Source organism: Ambystoma mexicanum, chromosome 10, assembly GCF_040938575.1.
Source record: "Ambystoma mexicanum isolate Mex_15411 chromosome 10, UKY_AmexF1_1, whole genome shotgun sequence".
In the NCBI taxonomy this organism is placed as follows: domain Eukaryota; kingdom Metazoa; phylum Chordata; class Amphibia; order Caudata; family Ambystomatidae; genus Ambystoma; species Ambystoma mexicanum.
In genome coordinates, this window is record NC_090932.1 from 896,530,896 (window position 1) to 896,552,368 (window position 21,473).

The 21,473-nt window shown below is 48.4% G+C and overlaps 1 protein-coding gene across 1 annotated transcript in view; it reads left to right on the plus strand.

Moving 5' to 3' along the window:
• The window catches only part of LAMP3 (lysosomal associated membrane protein 3), a 329,224-nt gene extending 322,175 nt beyond the window's left edge, over positions 1–7,049 (plus strand). The window contains exon 6 of the mRNA XM_069618651.1: positions 5,502–7,049. Coding sequence (XP_069474752.1) covers positions 5,502–5,638 — 137 coding nt within the window. The 3' untranslated portion in view covers positions 5,639–7,049. The remainder of the gene's footprint in view (positions 1–5,501) is intronic.
• Positions 7,050–21,473: the final 14,424 nt, after the last annotated feature.

Here is a 21,473-nt window from a genome sequence, read left to right on the forward strand (position 1 = left end):
TGAAAGGGAACTGAGAAAAATATACTTTTAAAATCGATCACAGTGAACTAGCTGTTTAATGTTTTTGTTTTCTGTTTTTGGGGGTTCTGGCTTCTGCCCTGTCCATTGATGGCCCTAGTAGTAAATTTAGGCTAATAGAATACTTGAAATGTATCCCATGCGACACCTAATCTTTCGTTGTTCGGAATTAACTAATAATGCACAAGAATGCTGCTGAATGTGTCGCATGTGCGTGGAAATGGGAGTGTACACTGTACTATAATATAACATGCAACACTGGAAAAATTATGCTGTTACTGTGTTACCCCGATTACAGGTACTGTCATTGATATGTCAGATATCTGCAGATACACAGTTCTTCAGTTCTTCTTATGCCCTGATATGAGACCGTTTGTCTCAGCAACTGATGTCTGGATTGAGTCCAGAGCCTGGGCATGCAAGTAAGAACTGTTCTGCCCAGACAGGCATAAGGCTTTGCCTGAGACTCTTTTTTTGCTAGTTGTGTTAGGGTTAATTAAAACAGATATGTTTGGAGTGGTAATGGCATACTATGGTATGGTTACAATGTGATTGTCACTTAGTAACCGACTGCATTGTGACAGATGGGGAAGGATTGAAGCTTATATATGCTTCTCAGGCAAGGGGTCTTGCATAGATTCACATGCTCATGAATATTCCCAGTCGTCAGGCTGGGAATCCTCGGTAAAAGAAAGCAGTTTCGCTTTAAACTAGAACTGCTCATCTCTCTATAGCCTATCATTGTCCTTTGGGTCATCCTGCCCCCAGCCAATGACACTCATCCTCCTAAGCGCCATCCCTGGTGGCCATCTTCAGATTTGGTTGCACATGTTAAGTGGCTACGAACCAAGAAGAGCCAGAGAGGGGAAGGAGGGAGCGTTTGCATGTAAACCCATGCAAAACCCATGCTGGAGAACAAGAGTTACAGGTAAGTAACGTGTTCCTTCTCCAGCATAGGGTCTTGCATTGGTTTGAATGCTCATGAATACGATTACACATAGAACATATACACAACCACGGGAGGTGGCAAGGCTCACAGAAGCAATACACCTACCCCTGGAACATACCTCAAACAAACGGGTTGCTTTGCACTGCTTGGCCAACCCGGAACTCTTCCCTGGAATCCCTGTCGACTCAGTAGAATTTCGTGAAGGTGTGGGTAGACCTTTACATAGCAGCCCTGCAGATGTCGAGCAGGGGAACACCAGGGAGAAACAATGTGGTCAGTGCGGTGCCTCTGGTGGAGTGGGCTCTCAGCCGGGCTGGAGGCGGTCTGTTGGCCAGACGATGGCAATGCATGATACAGCCGGAGAGCCACCTGACGATTGGAAACCTTAAACAGGGTCTTTCCTTGTCCCACAGATCCAAAGTTGACAAATAGCTGAGACATCTTTCAAAAGTCCTTTGTGTGTGCCATATAAAACTGCAGGGCACGAGCAACGTCCAGCGGATGTAGCGCCCTTTCAGCAGGCGAAAAAGGGTTCGCAAATAAAACTGGCAGAACCAAAGACTCATTGAGATGAAAGTCCGATGGAACCAGTGGCGTGAATGTAAGATGTGTTCGCAGAACCACCTTAGTTGGGCGGAAGGACCAATACGGTTGCTTACAGGAGAGGGCCTAAATCTCCCCGACCCACCTTTCCGATGTGATTGCCACCAGGAAAGAGGTCTTCCACAATAGAAACTTCAGAGGGGCACGGTGCATTGGTTCAAACAGAGGCCCTATGAGCTTAGACAGGACCACATTTAGTTTGCAAGCTGAGACAGGGGGCCTAAACTGGAGGGAAAGTCATGAAGAGACCCTTGAGGAACTCCTTATCGAGCCTTTTGGGACCACAGGCAGAGCTTCCCCAGGGCCCGAGTGTACCGGGATATGGCGGCGAGGTGGACCTTGATGGAGGCTTGGCCAAGACCAGCCTTGGCCAACGAGAGCAGCTACGGAGCAGTTACTCGCAGTAGTGTGATCTTCCACGCCCGCCACCACACTGTGAAGCCCTTCCACTTGTGCCTGTAGCACATCAACGTAAATGGAGCCCTAGCTTTGGCCAGAATCTTCCTGCATTCCAACCCATGCAGCTAGTTAATGAGATAGTACTCCCTAACCCAGGTGCCCGTAACAGGGATGTCAGTTCTATTGAATGGTGCCACCTTTCTATCTGGTCTTCTTGCTGCGACTAAAGATGTTTTCCCTAAGAGGATGGCTACCTGTCTCCCTAGGGGTGTTGTAGATGTCCCTGACCTAGTCTGCTAAGTACTCCACCTGTTCTTCTTGCACACACGATCTCACCTGACCCTTCCCTACAATAGGCCCCAAGATGTTCTCATCCCACCATACTACTGTCCCTCCACTCTCACACTCTGCTTTCCTAAATCCACACTTTGATGGTACCACTCCTCCTCCTTCCCAATTCCTCCACTCACTACTGTCAATAGTGTCTGCTACCTCTGGTGTATCTTCTCCTCCTTCCTGTGCTGCTACTATTATTTCTCTGTTCTTACCCCTAATCCTTACTCTGCTACTCCATTTCTCTACTACCACTACAATCTCTTACTACTGTTGCTCCAACTGCTACTACTCCCTTGTTGCTGTGCTCTACTACCTCTTCTAACTCCAGTCTTTTTCTATATGCTCCTGCTACTACTTACTACCTCTGCCTGCTACTCTGTTACTCCCACTACCTCTACTTCATATTACCACTACCTGAACTCCCAACTATCTCTACCTCCACTCCCAACTACCACTCCCACCTCTCTACTTCTGTTCTATCACCAAAGCACACTCACCTCCTCTGGGCTTTCGGATGTCCTCCGCAGCCCACACTAAACACTCCCAAGCTCTGTCTTAAATACCCCTCCCCGTCTCAGGATTGACCAATTTACCTTACCAATGGCTTACTTGCTCCCAAGGGGTGTGACAGCGGAGGGCTTGGGGGACTTGATAGGGGCGTTAACCCCTGCCCCCTTTTCTACGCAGTCTTGCTGCATTAATGATTTTCTCCTGGTGCGTGGCCTCTTCTCCATTGTTGGTCGGCTGTCTTTGTTGCTGTAATGTATTGCAGCGCAACCCCCGGGCCTGTTACCTGCAGCTCAGAGATGTCTTCTGCTGCCTCTTTTCCTCAGCGCCTCTTTGCAGTGCGGCCACCCTCTTCTCTACAGCATCCTGCTGTGGTGCTGTCCTTGCAGGTAAGGAGGTGCTGGGAGGGGGCCTGCCTGCACATTCTCTGGCACCCACTGGGGGTGTGGGTCAGGCTCCCTCCCTCCCCTGTCACAAGTTAATGGGGAGGCAAGCATGCAGTGTGTTCAAAACTATGCTACAAAACAATATTGTATGTTGAATTCGGTCATGAATGAAACTGTATGGCAAGCATACATGTTTGCACTGGGAAACGGAATAAGTGATGGAATACACTTTGCTTTCTCTCTGATAGCCGAAGTAGGCAAAGGAGGGAACCACTGAGGTAGACCCAGTGATTGAATAGTGTAGTAAAGAAGGTATATATTGCTTCAACAGGAGCACATCTGTGTATCCACCAAGAATGTGTCTGTGTTTCCCTCTCTAACCTCTAAATCCCATGTCTCCATGAACTTTCAGGTATACTTTTAATGTATCTATGTTATTTCTTCAAATTAGGGCTACATCTTCCATTTTCATTTCTGCACCTTGCTCTATTTTCCTCACCCTTTGCTGTTGTGGGGCTTACCCCTCTTATCTCCTCAAACACCCCTCTGCATATTCACCAACTTCACATTCCAGCTGACACCCATGTGTTTTCCCCCTTTCGAAATTAGATGTCGCATCCAATGTCAATAGAAGGGAGTTTTTACTATTTTTCGTAGAACCCAATTCGAAGAAACAGAATCCCCCCCATAAAATACTATCCGTCTAATTAAATACATAATATGGTAGCCCATCACCCTGTCCCCTTGTTCTACAGCTCTCTGTTGCTTCTGGTAGGTTTGTTTTATAAAAAAAATCCAGCACATTCATACAACTAGATAATTTACTAATTACATGTTTACTGATATGACATCTTGTCATGGAAAGTTAAGTCATGTCCATTTGAAGGGCTGTTTGTGTTCTTTAAATAATAGCCAGTTCTTGATGATCTCCTGTAATGTCAGGTGGATGACATTTTTTTGAGTGAAAGGGGAATTGAATTCCAAAATAGAGATGTCTTAAGTGAGAATGCTCTTTTTTCTTACTTGAGGTATAATGATTGTTAAGTTCACCCAAAAGGAGGTGAGAGCTTAGGCTTGTGCATGTTGAGTTGTAGAGCAAGGAAGGGTAGGACGGCAAGATAAGTTTGTACTAAACATAGATTGGCACTACCAGCCTGGAGCAGAAGAATTTTAAAAGTCAAGACATTCATGTGGGCCTCCGCCATCAAGAACAACCTGTCAGTATGATATGATATGATATGATAGGTTATTTACCCAGAGGTTTCTAAGTGCTGACCCGGGGATCAAACCTGTGTTGCTGCATGTTGTCTTGCTTCCAAGGCAAGCACGTGGCCCCCTGAGCTATCCTCCCGAGACCCCCGAGACAGTAATCGGCGTAAGGATCATTGTTGTCTATGAAAGAGTTCAAGTTGTGGTTCTTGATGTCAGGCATGTGCTCGGCTATGTGGTGGGACCGAAAGTCTTAGTTGGTGGCTTGTACCTGGTCATGATCGCAGTATGAAAGGTTTTCTGAATGGCTATGTTAAGATGTCTGCTGATACACATAACAGTGAAAAGTTGCGCTCGCCACTAGCCACTGGCTAGTGGTAATTTACTCTTGGCAAGTAAGACATGGTATGCTGTGTGTATGTGTAGAATTGGTTGCGAGTGACATTTTATGGCTGGCTTGCAACTAGAAGTTTTTACCCCTGCACATAACATTACTAATCTTGCTGGTAGGATGATTGGGAGTTTATAGACCATTGTGGTTGCTTTGTGCTTCCTTCCTATCATGTTGTTCCCTGTTCAGTATAAAAGGATTGCTGGCTGGAGGGAAGGACCATAGCATATCTTCTCTATACTTTCATGTGTGTGTGTCATTGGTTGCCTCGTCACTTTGTACTTGTTAATGTGGTCAAAAATGTCATATCGAGTTGAAATATTCCAGCTGTGTACATGGGTTGACCAAGGAAAACGAGGGAGGTTACTGGAGTCTCTCCCGTAACCTGAAAGTGAGCAGGGAAGAAATGAAAGAATAGGCACACTATTGAAGCTGAGATATATAATTTCACTATTTTTAGAAGCACATAAAGGTGACCTGGATCTGACCATTTGTCAGAGGATTGGGGTCGCTTATAACTAAATGTAGAGCTTTGACCAGTTTGGAAGGTCAAATGTCCTGTGCAGACCATAAGGAACAACTAGATGCCAGCAGGGATTTGAACTAACCACTGAAAATTGTTGAAATTAAAACAAGGAAAATAAGTAGTGTGAGTGCTTTTAATGCAAAGTAACAAGCCTTTTTGGTTTTTTGTTTTCTCCAGAGTCGGAGTGCCCCACTGACCACAACTCTGTGATTGCTGTTGCAGTTGGACTTACAGTAGTCATCGTAATCATTTTGGCTCTGATCATTTATTTAATCTACCGCAGGAAAAAATCTTCTGGCTACCAGAGGATCTAAGAGAATTTCAACATTTTATGTGTATTTCATAAAGGGAGATTGGGATTGTTTCTATTTTTATGAAAGAAAGTCTGTTGTTATGTTTTAAGACATTTACTTTGGTAGTCAAAATGATTAAGCAGTTATGCTTTGGAGGTGGTGGGGGTATCTAAGTAATTGTGGTATCTTATAATGTGCATACTACCCCAAACCTCTGAGTGAAAAGGGATGACACGGAAGCGCAACTATGAAGCGCTCTTTGATACTATCATATCGCAACAAAATCTTCTTGACTCTAGTAAACACATGCTACCCCGTACTGTTTTTCATGTCAGTTTTTCATTTCTCATTTCATTCATTCCTTTTCTACCCTCAATGAAACTTAGTTTAGACAGTTGATTTGAGTTATGAAATACAGGGAGGTTGAGAGTTAGCACCAGTAACAACCCTGAATAAACCTTTTCCCAGCATGCATTACGTAATATAGCCTGCTTCTCACGCGTGCATAAGCAATTGTCCTCTACACGAAGGGATGACATTATCTTGACACTGGTCATCTGTCCCACTGTCAGTTCATCTGGAGGCAGGAGTTAATAACACCAAATAATATCTAAATTGGGCATACAGCTCATGATGTATAACACTGGGATAACACACATGGTTGTGAGGAATCTGTTTGCCCATCATTCTGTTGGTGAAACTCATTGAAAATGCCATTACCTTGACCACCTTTGTCAAACGGTACTGAATTGGCGAGCAAATGAAACTTGAACACAAAACAGATGAGAATGAAGCCGTGGTTGGTATGAGATGCGCTCCAGGTTGCATTTTGCAAAAAGCTAGCTTTAGCATGATCAAATTAGTACATTATTAATTCATAAGAAAAGTCTTAGTTGTATTCCATAGAGTTCAGATAAAGAATGTGGTGTACAATGGGATACTTCATGAAAGGGAATTCAATTCTAGAACCTGAATAATATGTACAGAGCTTCAGCATTTTTCTTATAGGACTCTATAATGCAGGATTTAAGGCCTTACAGCAGGTGGAATTTTCCAACAGTTTGTATCTTGATTACTGCTCAGCGTTTTTTGCCAGTCTACTGAAGGCGGCATCAGCAGCCCTCACTTCCACTCACCTCATCATGCAATGACTTCCAGTGGCATATGTTATTTGGTGGGTGCGGGGAGCACACAGTTACAACAAATTGTAACAAAATGGTTTAAGGAAAATGCATTGCCATAAATGAGTTGTCAAGGGGTTGAAAGGATAATGGTTTAAGTATATAAAGCAGGCCGATTTGCAAAAAAGCCCAGGTACATATGATTGCATGGCTCTTGTGTATATCAAAGCATATCAATTCCTTGTCACATATGTAAAACCTAAATTAGTTAAAATGGGTGCAAAAATAAAGAATGATAAGACATTTTTAAATTCGGACAGATTATTTTAGTGTCATCAGATTACCTAGAAAAAACTAAATTATTTGGTGGAATTATTTAACACGTGATACCAGTTTACTCTTTTTTGTATGTGATTAAATATGACCTTTACAAAGCATAAGGTGGACTGGAAATATGCATTGTGCATGTATGTAGAGTGGACTAGATTAAAAAAAAGTGAAATCATTGCTAATCAACCCCGAGTAAACTACATTTCAATGTTTTTTTCTGAATTGGATTCTTTCCCTTCCATAGCAATATTTATACATTTACAAACTGGTTACAACACCTTACAGCCAACAAGATATTACCTACTGTGTAACATACCTCCATTCATTTACAGGTCAATAAGAATCTAAGTGCCTTATTTACCAGCTTTAGGATATATTTGGCTAATACCAGTTTTAAATATTATCAATAGCCTTTGTTGAAAATTGGGACAAAAAAAACATTAGATCAGAATGGGTGTCCAAGATTTTTCCGTCATAGGCGTACACCCGATTCCAAATTTGTGTCATGCTAATTAATATATATGTATATATATATTTATGAGGCTTGTGGAATCTGCTTAGATCACATGCTGTGCATAGGCCGACATCTAGTGGAAGCTGCAGAGTATTACAGTTTGTTTTTCGAAACTCGAAAATGAGCGTCGACACAGGGCGTGCCAGTAATACTATCCCTAGTGTAACGTCCATTGTACCCATGATCCCTCACGCGTCTAGGACCCTCGGATTGTTTTTTTCCGCCATGCTGGTCGGAAGCACTGAGCGGAGTTCCCTGACTTCAGATTTTGCAAATATTGTTATATGTTTCCCCATTTATTCCACCTATACGTCGAGTCTCCGAACATCGACACTTGATGCCGGATCGGAGAAAATTCAACCGTCGGACTACAGCGACGGATTTGGGCCTCGGAAGGCCTCTTGCCTCGGCCCAGGCCTCGGAAGTCCCCTGGACTCGGCCCTGCAAGTAGGGAGAGTGGGGGATGGCACATATCCTACACTCTTATTAATATAGGTACATTACTTATATTCCTACACTCCCAGCCCGCTGCCATAGGGTGCGTATGGAGGGTACCCCCTTTCAGTTTTGCCCCAAGTGCAACCGCAAGTATCCTTGGGTTGACAGACACGCCACGTGTAACCTCTGCTTGCCGAGGGACCACCCCGAGGCGAATTGCAGAGCGTGCAGTCAGTTTAAACCGAAGACCCTTAAGGACCGTTCGACAAAGCGTTGGGCCCACCACGCCAGGCGACAAGAGGCCATAGCCGCAGAGGGTGCCTTCAGCGATTGCAGCGACGCCGTACTTTCGGACGGTGAGGGGAATGTGGCGTCAATGGACAGCCAAGCGCAAGTCCCCGACCTCGGAAGGTTGTCTGGCAGGGCAGCTATGGGGAAGACCCCCAGCGACACGAGCGCTACCCACACCACTTCCAGCAAACAGAAGTCCAACCGAGACTCGACTCGCACGTCGAGTTCTCGGAAATAGGCACGTAGAGAACGGTCCACTGAGTCGGTGTCCTCTGGGCGTTCGTGTTCGAGATCGCCTCATGTCACCAAGCAACCCTCCACTGTTGCTAAAAGTGCCTCGAGTCGGCGTCTGCAGGCAGCGGTAAGGCTGCTACCGAATCCCTTACACTCTCCAGAGACAGGGGCTCTACCCCCAAATTTCGACACCAGGCATCGAAAAGCTCTGATGGGGCCCAAGAGTCGGGGAAACACTCTTCCACCCACGGGGAGGGGTGAAAACAATGAAATAAGCAGTCCCAGCCTACTTCCACTCCTAAACTACATTCTACTCCAGAACAGACGGACAAGTCTCAGTCCCCTGTCCCTAAGGCCCCTGTTCAGGCCAGTAGGTCTAGCCAGGACAAATCTCAATCTGTTGGCCCTAAGACCCCTGGTCAAACCAGTAGGTCTAGTCAGGATAAAACAGGAAAAGCACTCCAGGAAAGAGTTATTCCCAGTTCAAGGGAATGGTCCAGTGATGACATAGACAGAGTAATGTCAAGGATGTCATCTTTGGCAGATTTCTATGCCAAGGACCCGGAACACTTTCTCTCTTATACCCCAGAAGGGTCAACTCCCTCAGGCTCGAAGGATCCAATACCCCCAAATAGGAAATCCCAGGGTGAAGCACAATCTTCAGACCTCTTCTATAGACAGCCCTATTCTCAATACCAGGAAGATCCATCCTTTGTTGAGGATCCAGACGTGGGCATGTTCGAAGAACAAACTGGGACAGGCTATTATGGGGATGATGAGGACCAAGAGGAGGAGGAGGAAGAGGACGACCCAGATACATACAGGGTAGATTCCCCGGTAGAGAAAGAGCCCGCGGTTACCGACTCCCCTGTCGACTACCAACCTCTCCTGAATGAGGTCCTGTCCAGAGCGGCACAGCACTTCCACATTGACACCCAGGGTGCTCAGGAAGAGAGGGACTTTGCAGAGGAACTGGTGGGAGAAAGGAGACCTGTTGCTCAGGCCATCCTTATCCTTAAGTCAATACAAAGGAGGATAGACCCTTCCCTTGTTAACCCCATTCTCACTGGGGCAGTAAACCCCAGAATTGAAAAGCTTTTCAGGGCAGCCCAATCTGACCCACTATACATAAGGGGACATCTCAAACCGGACTCCCTGGTTGTTACAAACACCCGTAAGAGGGCGGGAACACCCTTGTCATCGTCCGAAGCTCCCCCCGACAAGGAGAGCAAGAAGATTTATGGCTTGGGCAGGAAAGTAGCCTCCACTTCCGCCTACCAGGCAAGGATTGCAAACTCCACCACCCTGCTCGCTAGTTACAACTGCCACCAATGGGAAGAAGTCGCGGCTCTCATAGACTCCGCCCTAGAACCCTTAAAGAGCCAATTGGCACGAGTTTCGGCAGAGGGGAGAGCCGTGTCAGGTTGCATTTTAAAATCAACCTTTGATGCCGCGGATAACGCCGGCAGATTAATTGCTGAAAGCACGGTCATCAAGAGGCATGCTTGGCTACGGCAGTCTGGTTTCAAGGCCGAGACCCAAGCATCATTGATAGATAAGCCGGTGGAGCCGGATCTATTGATTGGAAAGGCGGTCGAGGACGCGCTAAAGAATGTCAAGGACGAGTACGAGACGCTCAAGTCCCTAGGGCAACTAACCAACAAACCCCCTAACCAGAGAGGGAATGGCAATTTTCGTCGGCCTCGCGGACAAAACTCCCAAAGAGGCTTAAACTATTCCCAAGGCCAGGGTACTACATGGAACACTAACCAGCAGTCTACCCAGAGTTATGGCAGGGGTAACAAAAGAGGTCGTGGTAGGGGTAGAGGCAGTCCCAATAAAGGAGGGGGCACGCCTCCACCAAAACAGTGACGCTCCGTTCAGGGTCCCTTCTCACGCATCCCCAGTAGGGGGACGCATTTCCATCTTCACCCAAGCTTGGGAAGGGATCATATCAGACAGATGGGTGCTGTCCACAGTGTCTGCAGGATACTGCATAGAACTCCTAGAGCGTCCACGAAACCACCCTCCACGACAAAGAATACACTCCTTAGACCACCAGAAGATCTACTCTTAGAGATCGAAATTCTTCTCGCAAAGGACGCGATAGAACTCGTCCCGGGACACCAGGTAAACAAGGGTATTTATTCAGCTTACTTCCTTGTGCCAAAAAAAGATTTGACAATGCGCCCAGTATTGGATTTACGGCCTGCAAACAAGTATGCCAAGCCCCAAAAATGTCACATGACTACTCTCCAAGAGGTAATTCCCCTCCTAAAAAAGGAGGAATTACATGGCAACATTGGATATGAAAGATGCCTATTTTCATATTTCCATGTTCCCAGCGCACAGCAAATATCTGCGCTTCAAGGTGGACAGTCAGCACTACCAGTTCAAGGTACTGCCCTTCGGGATAGCCTCGGCTCCAAGGGTATTCACCAAGGAACTGGCGGTGGCACACCTACGCAGGGAGGCAATCCCAGTGTACCCTTATCTGGACGACTGTCTCATCACGGGGGAGACCCCAGTAATTTGCAGGACAAACATTCAAATAACTATCGACCTCCTCTTCGAATTGGGCTTCTCCATAAACGAGAAAAAATCAAGTCTGGTGCCCAGCACCTCCAAGCAGTTCCTAGGAGCTGTTCTAAATACTCAAGAGGGGTTGGCTTTTCCTTCAGAGGAAAGAATTCGGAATATACTACTGCAAATTCCGCAATATCAAACTGGTCGCCAGATAACAGTACGCAAAGCAATGCGTTTGCTGGGCATGATGGCGTCATGTATTTACCTGGTCCCCCACGCGCGCCTGCGCATGCGTCCCATGCAAGAATGGTTGGCGAAACTGTGGTCTCAGGCAAGTGGTCAGTGGGACGATCTAGTGGTCGTTTCGCCAACACTTGTACAAAGCCTCCACTGGTGGACAAGAGACAATCTATACAAGGGGAAACCCTTTTACGATCCCGAGATACAGGCGGTAGTCACGACGGACGCATTCCTGACAGGATGGGGAGCTCACCATCTCCACCACACAGCTCAGGGTCTCTGGTCTCACACAGTGGCTAAGAATCACATCAACCTGCTAGAGCTTCTGGCAGTTTTCAGAGCACTTCAAGCGTTCGAGCCCCACCTACTGAACCTGTCGGTGCAGATCCGAACGGACAGCACGACAGCCATGTTCTACCTGAACAAGCAAGGAGGGACTCGTTCGCCAAATCTGTCCAGACTTGCCCAGAAAATTTGGATGTAGGCACTCAGACGGAACATCTTTCTGTCATCTCAACATGTTCCAGGGGATCTCAATTCTCTAGCGGACGCTTTGAGCAGGGATCCCCTTCCGGAGGAACACGAATGGTGTCTACACAGAGATATCGTAGAAGATCTCTTCTCTCAGTGGAGTTTCCCCACTATAGACCTATTCGCCACAAGCGAAAACAGACAGTGCCCAGGATTCGCATCCAGGTTTCCCCAACCAGACTCCCTGGGGAACGCCCTGTGGATGAACTGGCCAGGGATGTTTGCGTACGCTTTTCCACCAACTCCTCTCATCAGGAAGGTGGTGAACAAGATGAACAGAGAGTCGATGACGCTCGTCCTAGTTGCTCCCATGTGGGCGAGACAACTGTGGTTTCCACACCTACGCAGACTTTCGGGGTGCGATCCCATCAAACTCCCGGGCTGGTACAATCTTTTGTCCCAGCACCAAGGTCAGAAGGTGCATCCTCTACCCAACTCCATGAACCTAGCAGCATGGCTCCTGACGTCATAGAGTTTGGACATCCCAATTTACCACAGAGATGTATGGACAGCCTAAAAGAGTCTAGGAAACCGAACACGAGGCATTGCTACTTCGACAAATGGAAGAGATTCGTTATCTGGTGCCAGAATAAACAAATCAACCCAGTTGATTGCACTCCTTCCAAACTCGTGACATACATGCTCCACCTGCTGGACGCAGGTTTGGTTTTCAACTCACTAAAGGTACACCTGGCAGCACTGTCAGAGTACACCACCTCACATAGCAAGGTGTCGTGGCGGAAGGTACCCGTGGTTAAAGCATTCATGGAGGGAGTAAAGAGACTTCATCCCCCTATATCTAACCCACCACCAGGATGGGACCTGAACGTGGTGCTATCTGAACTCATGGGCCCCCCATTCGAGCCCATGCATAAGACAAGTCTCAAACACCTGACCTATAAAACTGCCTTCTTAGTAGCCATTACATCCATAAGAGGGGTCAGTGAAATTCAGGATCTGTCAGTGTAGGATCCTTTCTTTACTATTCATAAGGATAAGCTGGTTTTACGGACACACCCTAGGTTCTCACCTAAGTTTATTTCTAAATTCCATGTAAACCAGTCCATCGAGCTTCCAGCTTTCTTCCAAAACCCGCAAAGCTCGGTTGAGGTTAAACTACACACCCTAGATGTGCGTAGGGCGGTCCTTTACTACGTAAACAAGACCAGACCGCTTAGGAAAGCAGATCAACTGTTTGTCTCCGTAGCCACAGGCAAAGAGGGAGATCGCGTCTCTAAAGGTGCCATTTCCAAGTGGATTGTCAACTGTATCCAGTTGTGTTACTCTTTTTCTGACAAAACTTTGCCTTTTACGCCCAGAGCCCACTCGACAAGAGGCATTGGGGCCACTCTGGCTTTAATTGCAAATGTTCCCCTTGACACCATTTGCAAAGCAGCTACTTGGAGCTCTATTCACATTTTCACTCAGCACTACTGCATTGACACCCATTCCAAGACAGATACTCAAGTGGGACAAGCGGTTCTAAGAAATGTATTTGCTCATGACCCTTCTCGAATCCCACCTCCTTCTAACACTGCTTGCTAATCTATGCACAGCATGTGATCTAAGCAGATTCCACAAGCCTCAGAAGGGATACATAACTCACCGTAATTGTATTTCTGATGCCTGTATCTGCTTAGATTCACATGCGACCCACCCTTCCTCCCCTCTGAGAGAAGGCGCATCGATGCTTGTAGTCTTATCTTATCTATCTTCTATCTGCTTGGATCATCTGTACTCACGCTACTCCTCATGCTACCTCATGTCAGGAAAAATACAATCTGAGGGTCCTAGACGCGTGAGGGATCATGGGTACAGTGGACGTCACACTAGGGATAGTATTACTGGCACGCCCTGTGTCGACGCCCATTTTCGAGTTTCTAAAAACAAACTGTAATACTCTGCAGCTTCCACTAGATGTCGGCCTATACACAGCATGTGAATCTAAGCAGATACAAGCATCAGAAATACGATTACGGTGAGTAATGTATCCCATATATATATATATATATATATATATATTTCTGAGGCTTGTGGAATCTGCTTAGATCACATGCTGTGCATAGGCCGACATCTAGTGGAAGCTGCGGAGTATTACAGTTTGTTTTTCGAAAGTCGAAAATGGGCGTCGACACAGGCGTGCCAGTAATACTATCCCTAGTGTGACGTCCACTGTACCCAAGATCCCTCACGCGTGTAGGATCCTCAGATTGTTTTTTTCCGCCATACTGGTCGGAAGCATCTTGCGGAGTTCCCTGGCCTTAGCCATACTTTTGCTGTTATTATAATTTTAATTCTTATTCATTCCCTTCCCCACCCCAACGTCGACCCTCAACCTCGACGACGGCTGGAGAAGTCATCGACCGTCGACTGCTGCACGACGGATCTGGGCCTCGGTAGGCCGCTGGCCTCGGCCCGGGCCTAGTAGGCCGCTGGCCTCGGCCCTTACAAGTAGGGAGAGTGGGGGGTGGTACATACTCTTCACTCTTGATATATAGTTACATTTATATATATTCCTACACTTAGCAGCCCGCTGCCTTAAGGTGCGTATGGAGGGTACCCCTTTTCAATTCTGCCCCAAGTGCAATCGCAAATACCCTTGGGTCGACAGGCACGCCACGTGCAATCTCTGCTTGCCGAGGGATCACCCCGAAGCGAACTGCAGAGCGTGTAGTAGGTTTAAACCTAAGACACTTAAGGACCGTTCGACAAAGCGTTGGGCCCACCACGCCAGGCAGGAGGCCATGGCAGCGGAGGGCGCCTTCAGCGATGGCAGCGACGCCGTACTTTCGGACGGCGAGGGCATTACGGCGTCGAAAGACAGCCGACGAGCGCAGGTCCCCGACCTCGGAAGGTCGTCCGGCAAGGCGGCTATGGGGAAGACCCCCGGCGACGCAAGCGCTACACACCTAACACACACTAAACACACTAAGACCAACCGGACCTCGACGACGTCGACTTCCCGGAAAGAGGCACAAAAAGAACGGTCCGACTCGGTGTCCTCTGGGCGCTCTCGATCGAGATCGCCTCACGACGCAAGGCAATCATCCACTCTTGCCAAGAGTGCCTCGCTACACACACTAACGGAAGTTCGATCGTCGGGAGACGAAGACGACTTCCACCCCCAGGCCGCGCTCCAAGATACCGAGACCGCGGTTAACACCAGTGAGGCCCCACGCCCGAAGCACACAGATACCTTTCCAGACCCTCGACGCCAGGCGTCGAAAGTCTCTGGGGCCCCCAAGGGACAGGGAAAACATTTTTCCACGCACGGAGAAGGGGGGAAACAGCGGAAAGCACAGCCTTCCACCCCTGTAAAGCCTAAGCAGACAAGCAAACACAAGTCTACCCTTGAAAATAAATCACCTGCTAAAGTAATACCCTGTTCCAGGGAATGGTCCAGTGAAGACATAGACAGGGTTATGTCTAGGATGTCTTCCTTGGCTGATTTTTATGATAAGAACCCAGAACACTTTCTTTCATATAACCCTCAAGGGGCCACACCCTCAGGCTCCTCCGATCCTATCCCGCTAAGTAAAAAGCCCCGGGTCGAAAGACCTGAACCCTTCGAGGTTCAGCCTTACTCCACTCCATATTCTACTCCACTCCCCAGTTATCAGGGACAAGTTTTCCCTGAAGAGGACCAGGAGTTTGCAATTATGGAAGAACAAACCGGGACAGATTACTATGCAGAGGATGAGGACCTGGAGGAGGGAGAAGATGAGCAGGAAATTTACAGAGTAGATTCCCCAGTACAAAGCGAAGCCCCAGTTACTGACTCTCCAGTTGATAACCAGCCCCTCCTTAACGAGGTTCTCGCTCGAGCAGCGGAACACTTCCACATCGACACCCACGGTGTACAGGAGGAAAGGGACTTCGCGGAGGAGTTTGTAGGAGAGAGAAGACCGGTCGCTCAGACCATCCCTATCCTCAAATCCATCCAACGAAGAATAGATCCTTCCCTGGTGAATCCTAACCTCACCAGAGCTGTCAACCCCAGAATTGAAAAGATTTTCCGGGCAGCCCAGTCTGACCCTCTGTATATAAAGGGACATCTTAGACCAGATTCCCTAGTGGTGACCAACACTAGAAAGAGGGCTGGCACGCCCTTATCTTCATCAGAAGCTCCTCCCGACAAGGAGAGCAAAAAACTTTACGGGTTTGGCAGGAAGGTAGCCTCAACGTCCGCCTACCAAGCAAGGATTGCGAATTCCACCACCCTGTTGGCTAGTTACAATTGCCATCAATGGGAAGAGGTCGCGGCGCTCATTGCCTCTGCTCCAGAACCATTAAAGGGCCAGCTGGCTCGGATCTCGGCAGAAGGGAGAGCCGTGTCTGGTTGCATTTTAAAAGCAACTTTCGACGCCGCTGACAACGCAGGGAGATTGATAGCAGAAGGTACTGTTATCAAAAGACATGCGTGGTTACGGCAGTCGGGATTCAAGACAGAAACCCAGGCTTCTTTAATAGACAAGCCAGTGGAACCCGACCTATTGTTTGGGAAAGCGGTCGAAGACGCACTTAAAAATGCCAAAGATGAATATGAGACTCTCAAATCCCTTGGCCAGCTTACCAACAAACCCCCTAACCAGAGGGGGAACAGTAATTTTCGTCGCCCACGCGGACAAAATTCACAAAGAGGCAACTATGCCCAGGGACAGGGTACACAATGGAATAACAACCAGCAGTCTACCCAGAGTTACGGCAGGGGTAACAAGAGAGGTCGTGGAAGAGGCAGAGGCAGCCCCAACAAGGGAGGTGGCACGCCTCCACCAAAACAGTGACGCTCAGTTCAGGGTCCCTTGCCACGCAACCCCAGTAGGGGGACGCATTTCCACCTTCACCCAGGCTTGGGAAGGGATCACCTCAGACAGATGGGTGCTGTCAACAGTATCCGCAGGATATTGTATAGAACTACTGCAGCGTCCCCGGAACCATCCTCCACGACAAAGAGTGCACTCCCTAGAGCATCAAAGGATCCTTCTCGAGGAGATCGCCATTCTGCTAGAAAAGGACGCGATAGAACTCGTCCCAGGACACCAGGTAAACAAGGGTATCTATTCAACTTACTTCCTTGTGCCAAAGAAAGATTTGACAATGCGCCCAGTATTAGACTTGCGGCCTGCCAACAAGTATGTCAAGCCCCAAAAATTCCGTATGACCACGCTACAAGAGGTAATCCCCCTCCTAAAAAAGGGGGATTACATGGCAACCTTGGATATGAAAGATGCTTATTTTCATATTTCCATGCTCCCAGCGCACAGAAAGTACTTACGCTTCAAGGTAGACAGTCGCCACTACCAATTCAAGGTACTGCCCTTCGGGATAGCTTCTGCACCAAGGGTATTCACCAAGGTACTGGCGGTGGCGGCTGCACACCTACGCAGGGAAGCAATCCCGGTGTACCCTTATCTGGACGACTGGCTCATAACGGGGGAGACCCCAGGAATTTGCAGGTCAAACATTCAGAGGACTATCGACCTCCTCCACGAATTAGGCTTCTCTATCAACGAGAAAAAGTCAAGTCTGGTGCCAAGCACCTCAAAACAATTTCTAGGAGCTATCCTAGATACTCAGAAAGGATTGACCTTCCCTTCGGAAGAGAGAATTCGGAATATACTTCTGCAAATTCCGCATTATCAGTCAGGTCAACAGATAACAGTACGCAAAGCTATGCGGTTACTGGGCATGATGGCGTCATGCATTTACCTGGTCCCCCACGCGCGTCTGCGCATGCGTCCCATGCAGGAATGGTTGGCGAAACAGTGGTCTCAGGCAAGTGGTCATTGGGACGATCTAGTGGTCGTTTCGCCAACACTCTTACAGAGCCTACACTGGTGGACAAGAGAGAATCTCGCAAAGGGGAAACCCTTTTACAATCCCGAAGTACAAGCCGTGGTAACTACAGATGCATGCCTGACTGGGTGGGGAGCTCACCATCTCCACCACACAGCTCAGGGTCTCTGGTCTCACTCAGTAGCCAAGAACCACATCAATCTGCTAGAGCTTCTGGCAGTGTTCCGAGCGCTAAAGACGTTCGAGCCCCATCTACTGAACTTGTCGGTGCAGATCAGGACGGACAGCACGACAGCCATGTTCTATCTGAACAAGCAAGGGGGGACTCGTTCACCAAATCTGTCCAAGCTTGCCCAGAAAATCTGGATATGGGCACTCAGACGGAACATCTTCCTGTCATCGCAACATGTTCCAGGGGAGCTCAATTCCCTAGCGGATGCTCTAAGCAGAGACTCCCTCCCAGAAGAACACGAATGGGTCCTTCACAGAGACGTGGTAGAAGATCTCTTCTCTCAGTGGGGTTTCCCCACTATAGACCTATTCGCCACAAGCGAAAACAAACAATGCCCAGGATTTGCATCCAGGTTCCCCCAACCGGACTCCCAAGGGAATGCCCTGTGGATGAACTGGTCAGGGATGTTTGCGTACGCTTTTCCACCAACTCCTCTCATCAGGAAGGTGGTGTACAAGATGAACAAGGAATCGATGACGCTCATCCTAGTTGCTCCCATGTGGGCGAGACAACCATGGTTTCCACACCTACACAGGATGGCGGTGTGCGAACCCATCAGACTCCCAGCTTGGTACAACCTACTGTCCCAGCAACAGGGTCAAACAGTGCATCAGGAACCCAACTCTATGAACCTAGCAGCATGGCTCCTGAAGTCATAGAGTTTGGACATCTCAAATTACCACAGAGGTGTATGGACATTCTAAAGGAGTCCAGGAAACCAAATACAAGGCACTGTTACTTTGATAAGTGGAAAAGATTCGTTATCTGGTGCCAGAATAAACAAATCAACCCGGTTGATTGCACTCCTTCCAACGTTGTGACATACATGCTCCACCTGCTGGATGCAGGGTTGGTTTTTAACTCACTGAAAGTACACCTGGCAGCCCTCTCGGCTTACACCACATCCCATAACAAGGTCTCGTGGTGGAAAGTGCCAGTGGTTAAAGCCTTCATGGAAGGAGTAAAGAGACTTCACCCTCCTATTTCGAACCCACCGCCAGGATGGGACCTCAACGTGGTGCTAGCTAAGCTCATGGGACCCCCATTCGAACCCATGCATAAAAGTAGTCTCAAACACCTGACTTATAAAACGGCCTTCTTAGTAGCCATTACCTCCATAAGAAGGGTCAGTGAGATTCAGGCTCTGTCAGTGCAAGATCCTTTCTTTACTATCCACAAGGACAAACTGGTTTTACGCACACACCCTAGGTTCTCACCTAAATTCATATCCAAGTTCCATGTAAACCAGTCCATCGAGCTTCCGGCTTTCTTCCAGAACCCGCAAAGCTCGGCTGAGGTGAAACTACACACCCTAGATGTGCGTAGGGCGGTCCTATACTATGTAAATAAAACCAGACCGCTAAGGAAAACAGATCAACTGTTTGTCTCCGTAGCTACAGGCAGAGAGGGGGATCGCGTCTCTAAGGGCGCTATCTCGAAGTGGATTATCAACTGTATACAGCTGTGTTACTCTCTTTCTGACAAGACTCTGCCTTTTACGCCAAGGGCCCACTCTACTAGAGGCATTGGTGCCACTCTGGCTTTCATTGCAAATGTTCCCCTCGACACCATTTGCAAAGCGGCTACTTGGAGCTCTATTCACACTTTTACTCAGCATTACTGCATTGACACTCATTCCAAGACAGATACACAAGTGGGACAAGCGGTTCTAAGACACCTGTTTGCTCATGACCCTTCTCACATCCCACCTCCTTCTTCTGGTACTGCTCGCTAATCTATGCACAGCATGTGATCTAAGCAGATTCCACAAGCCTCAGAAGGGATACATTACTCACCGTAATCGTATTTCTGATGCTTGTATCTGCTTAGATTCACATGCGACCCACCCTTCCTCCCCTCCGAGAGAAGGCGCATGATTGCTTGTAGTCTTACCTTTTCTGTCTATCTGCTTGGATTATCTGTACTCACGCTACTCCTCATGCTTCCTCATGTCAGAAAAAATACAATCTGAGGATCCTACACGCGTGAGGGATCTTGGGTACAGTGGACGTCACACTAGGGATAGTATTACTGGCACGCCTGTGTCGACGCCCATTTTCGACTTTCGAAAAACAAACTGTAATACTCCGCAGCTTCCACTAGATGTCGGCCTATGCACAGCATGTGAATCTAAGCAGATACAAGCATCAGAAATACGATTACGGTGAGTAATGTATCCCATATATATATATAAACTCTGGAGGCTCTTCTATTTAAAAAAGTGTAAGGACGGGGGCGTGGCCGACGGGCGTACGATGCAGACGTGATTTCTCGTCGCTCTTGGGCCGCCAGCCTGATCCTGCATCCATCCTGCTTTAAAACTACTTGGGAGATACCCAAATACGCCTCAGCGAAGCGTGAAATACTGATCCAACAAAACGCAGCACTCCGGACTATAACCGGTGTGTATTTCAGGAGTTACACCGTTCGAATACTACAGACAACCGCCTGAGAAAAGATCATCCAAGATGGCCACTGAGAACCTGGAATAGGAGCGGAGCACGGTAACTTGGCGAGGGAGCCAGCCGGTACCGAGAAAGGGCCGTCCCCGGCAGCGCTGACATCGAGGGTGCAGGAGGCGTGCACTGGCCCCCACCTGACAACCAAGGGGTGTGTGAACGAGCGTAGCAGGTCCGCACCCGCCGCCTTCCGTGGCGGTTCACCATACCCATGTTACCCGGCAACGGCGGGCAGAGCCCGAGTTGGAGAGACCCTTCCCCTGCCACTACACAGCAGCAAGGAGCGGACACGACCTGGGGGTTCGAGGGCACGCAGGCAACATCTGCAGCCCCGAGGCCCAGGAGGACTGGAGCACAGCCTCTCCCCCCCACGACACGGGCGCTCTGCTTCGCGTAGAGCGCCTGACAATTCCCCAACACAGCGGCAACATCCCTCTGAGCTGCAGAGAGCTGCCACCAGAAACAGCGGTAAGGAGGAGGTGGGGAAGCTGACTGAGGACGGTGGTCACGGGCGCGGTTCCGGGTCCCTGTCCGCTTTCCGGCCACACCAACACAGTCATAAAGTCCCCACGGACCCCTGCAGCCTCTGCTCCGGCACGATATGACCTGGACATCGAGGCCTTATATTAGCATGGGCACACAGACACCTTTCCTGAATTAAACCATGTGTCATAAGAAGAAGAGGACATAACTTTACCAGGGCTAAATGGTAAGGGCCCCTTAAGACTCTGAAACTACGTCACTGAGGCATCATTATAAGAGCGAGTCAACCAGGAGCAGCTGCCCAACCCGACGAACGCATGGGGTGCTAACAGGTCAAGAAAGCCAGAAGATAAAACCCGCTAGGCACCTCGAAAACCACACAAATTCCTAGCGAATACCTTGCAGATACCCGAGCGTGCTGGACAGTGGAGCAATACACGCAGGGGCTGTTCGCACCTGAGAAAACCTGCACTGGGCGCAACTAACAGCAGTGTATGACACTATCACCCACCCCCAAGGGTGTGTGCCAAGATCCCATGACCTGGTAAGCACGTCGTACATGGGCTGCTCGATAACCAAGTATCGCGGTGGGTCCGGTTGTACCAAATAGCCAATAACTTACACCGTAGGGAGAAGGAGAGAACACTCTTGAGTGGGAAAC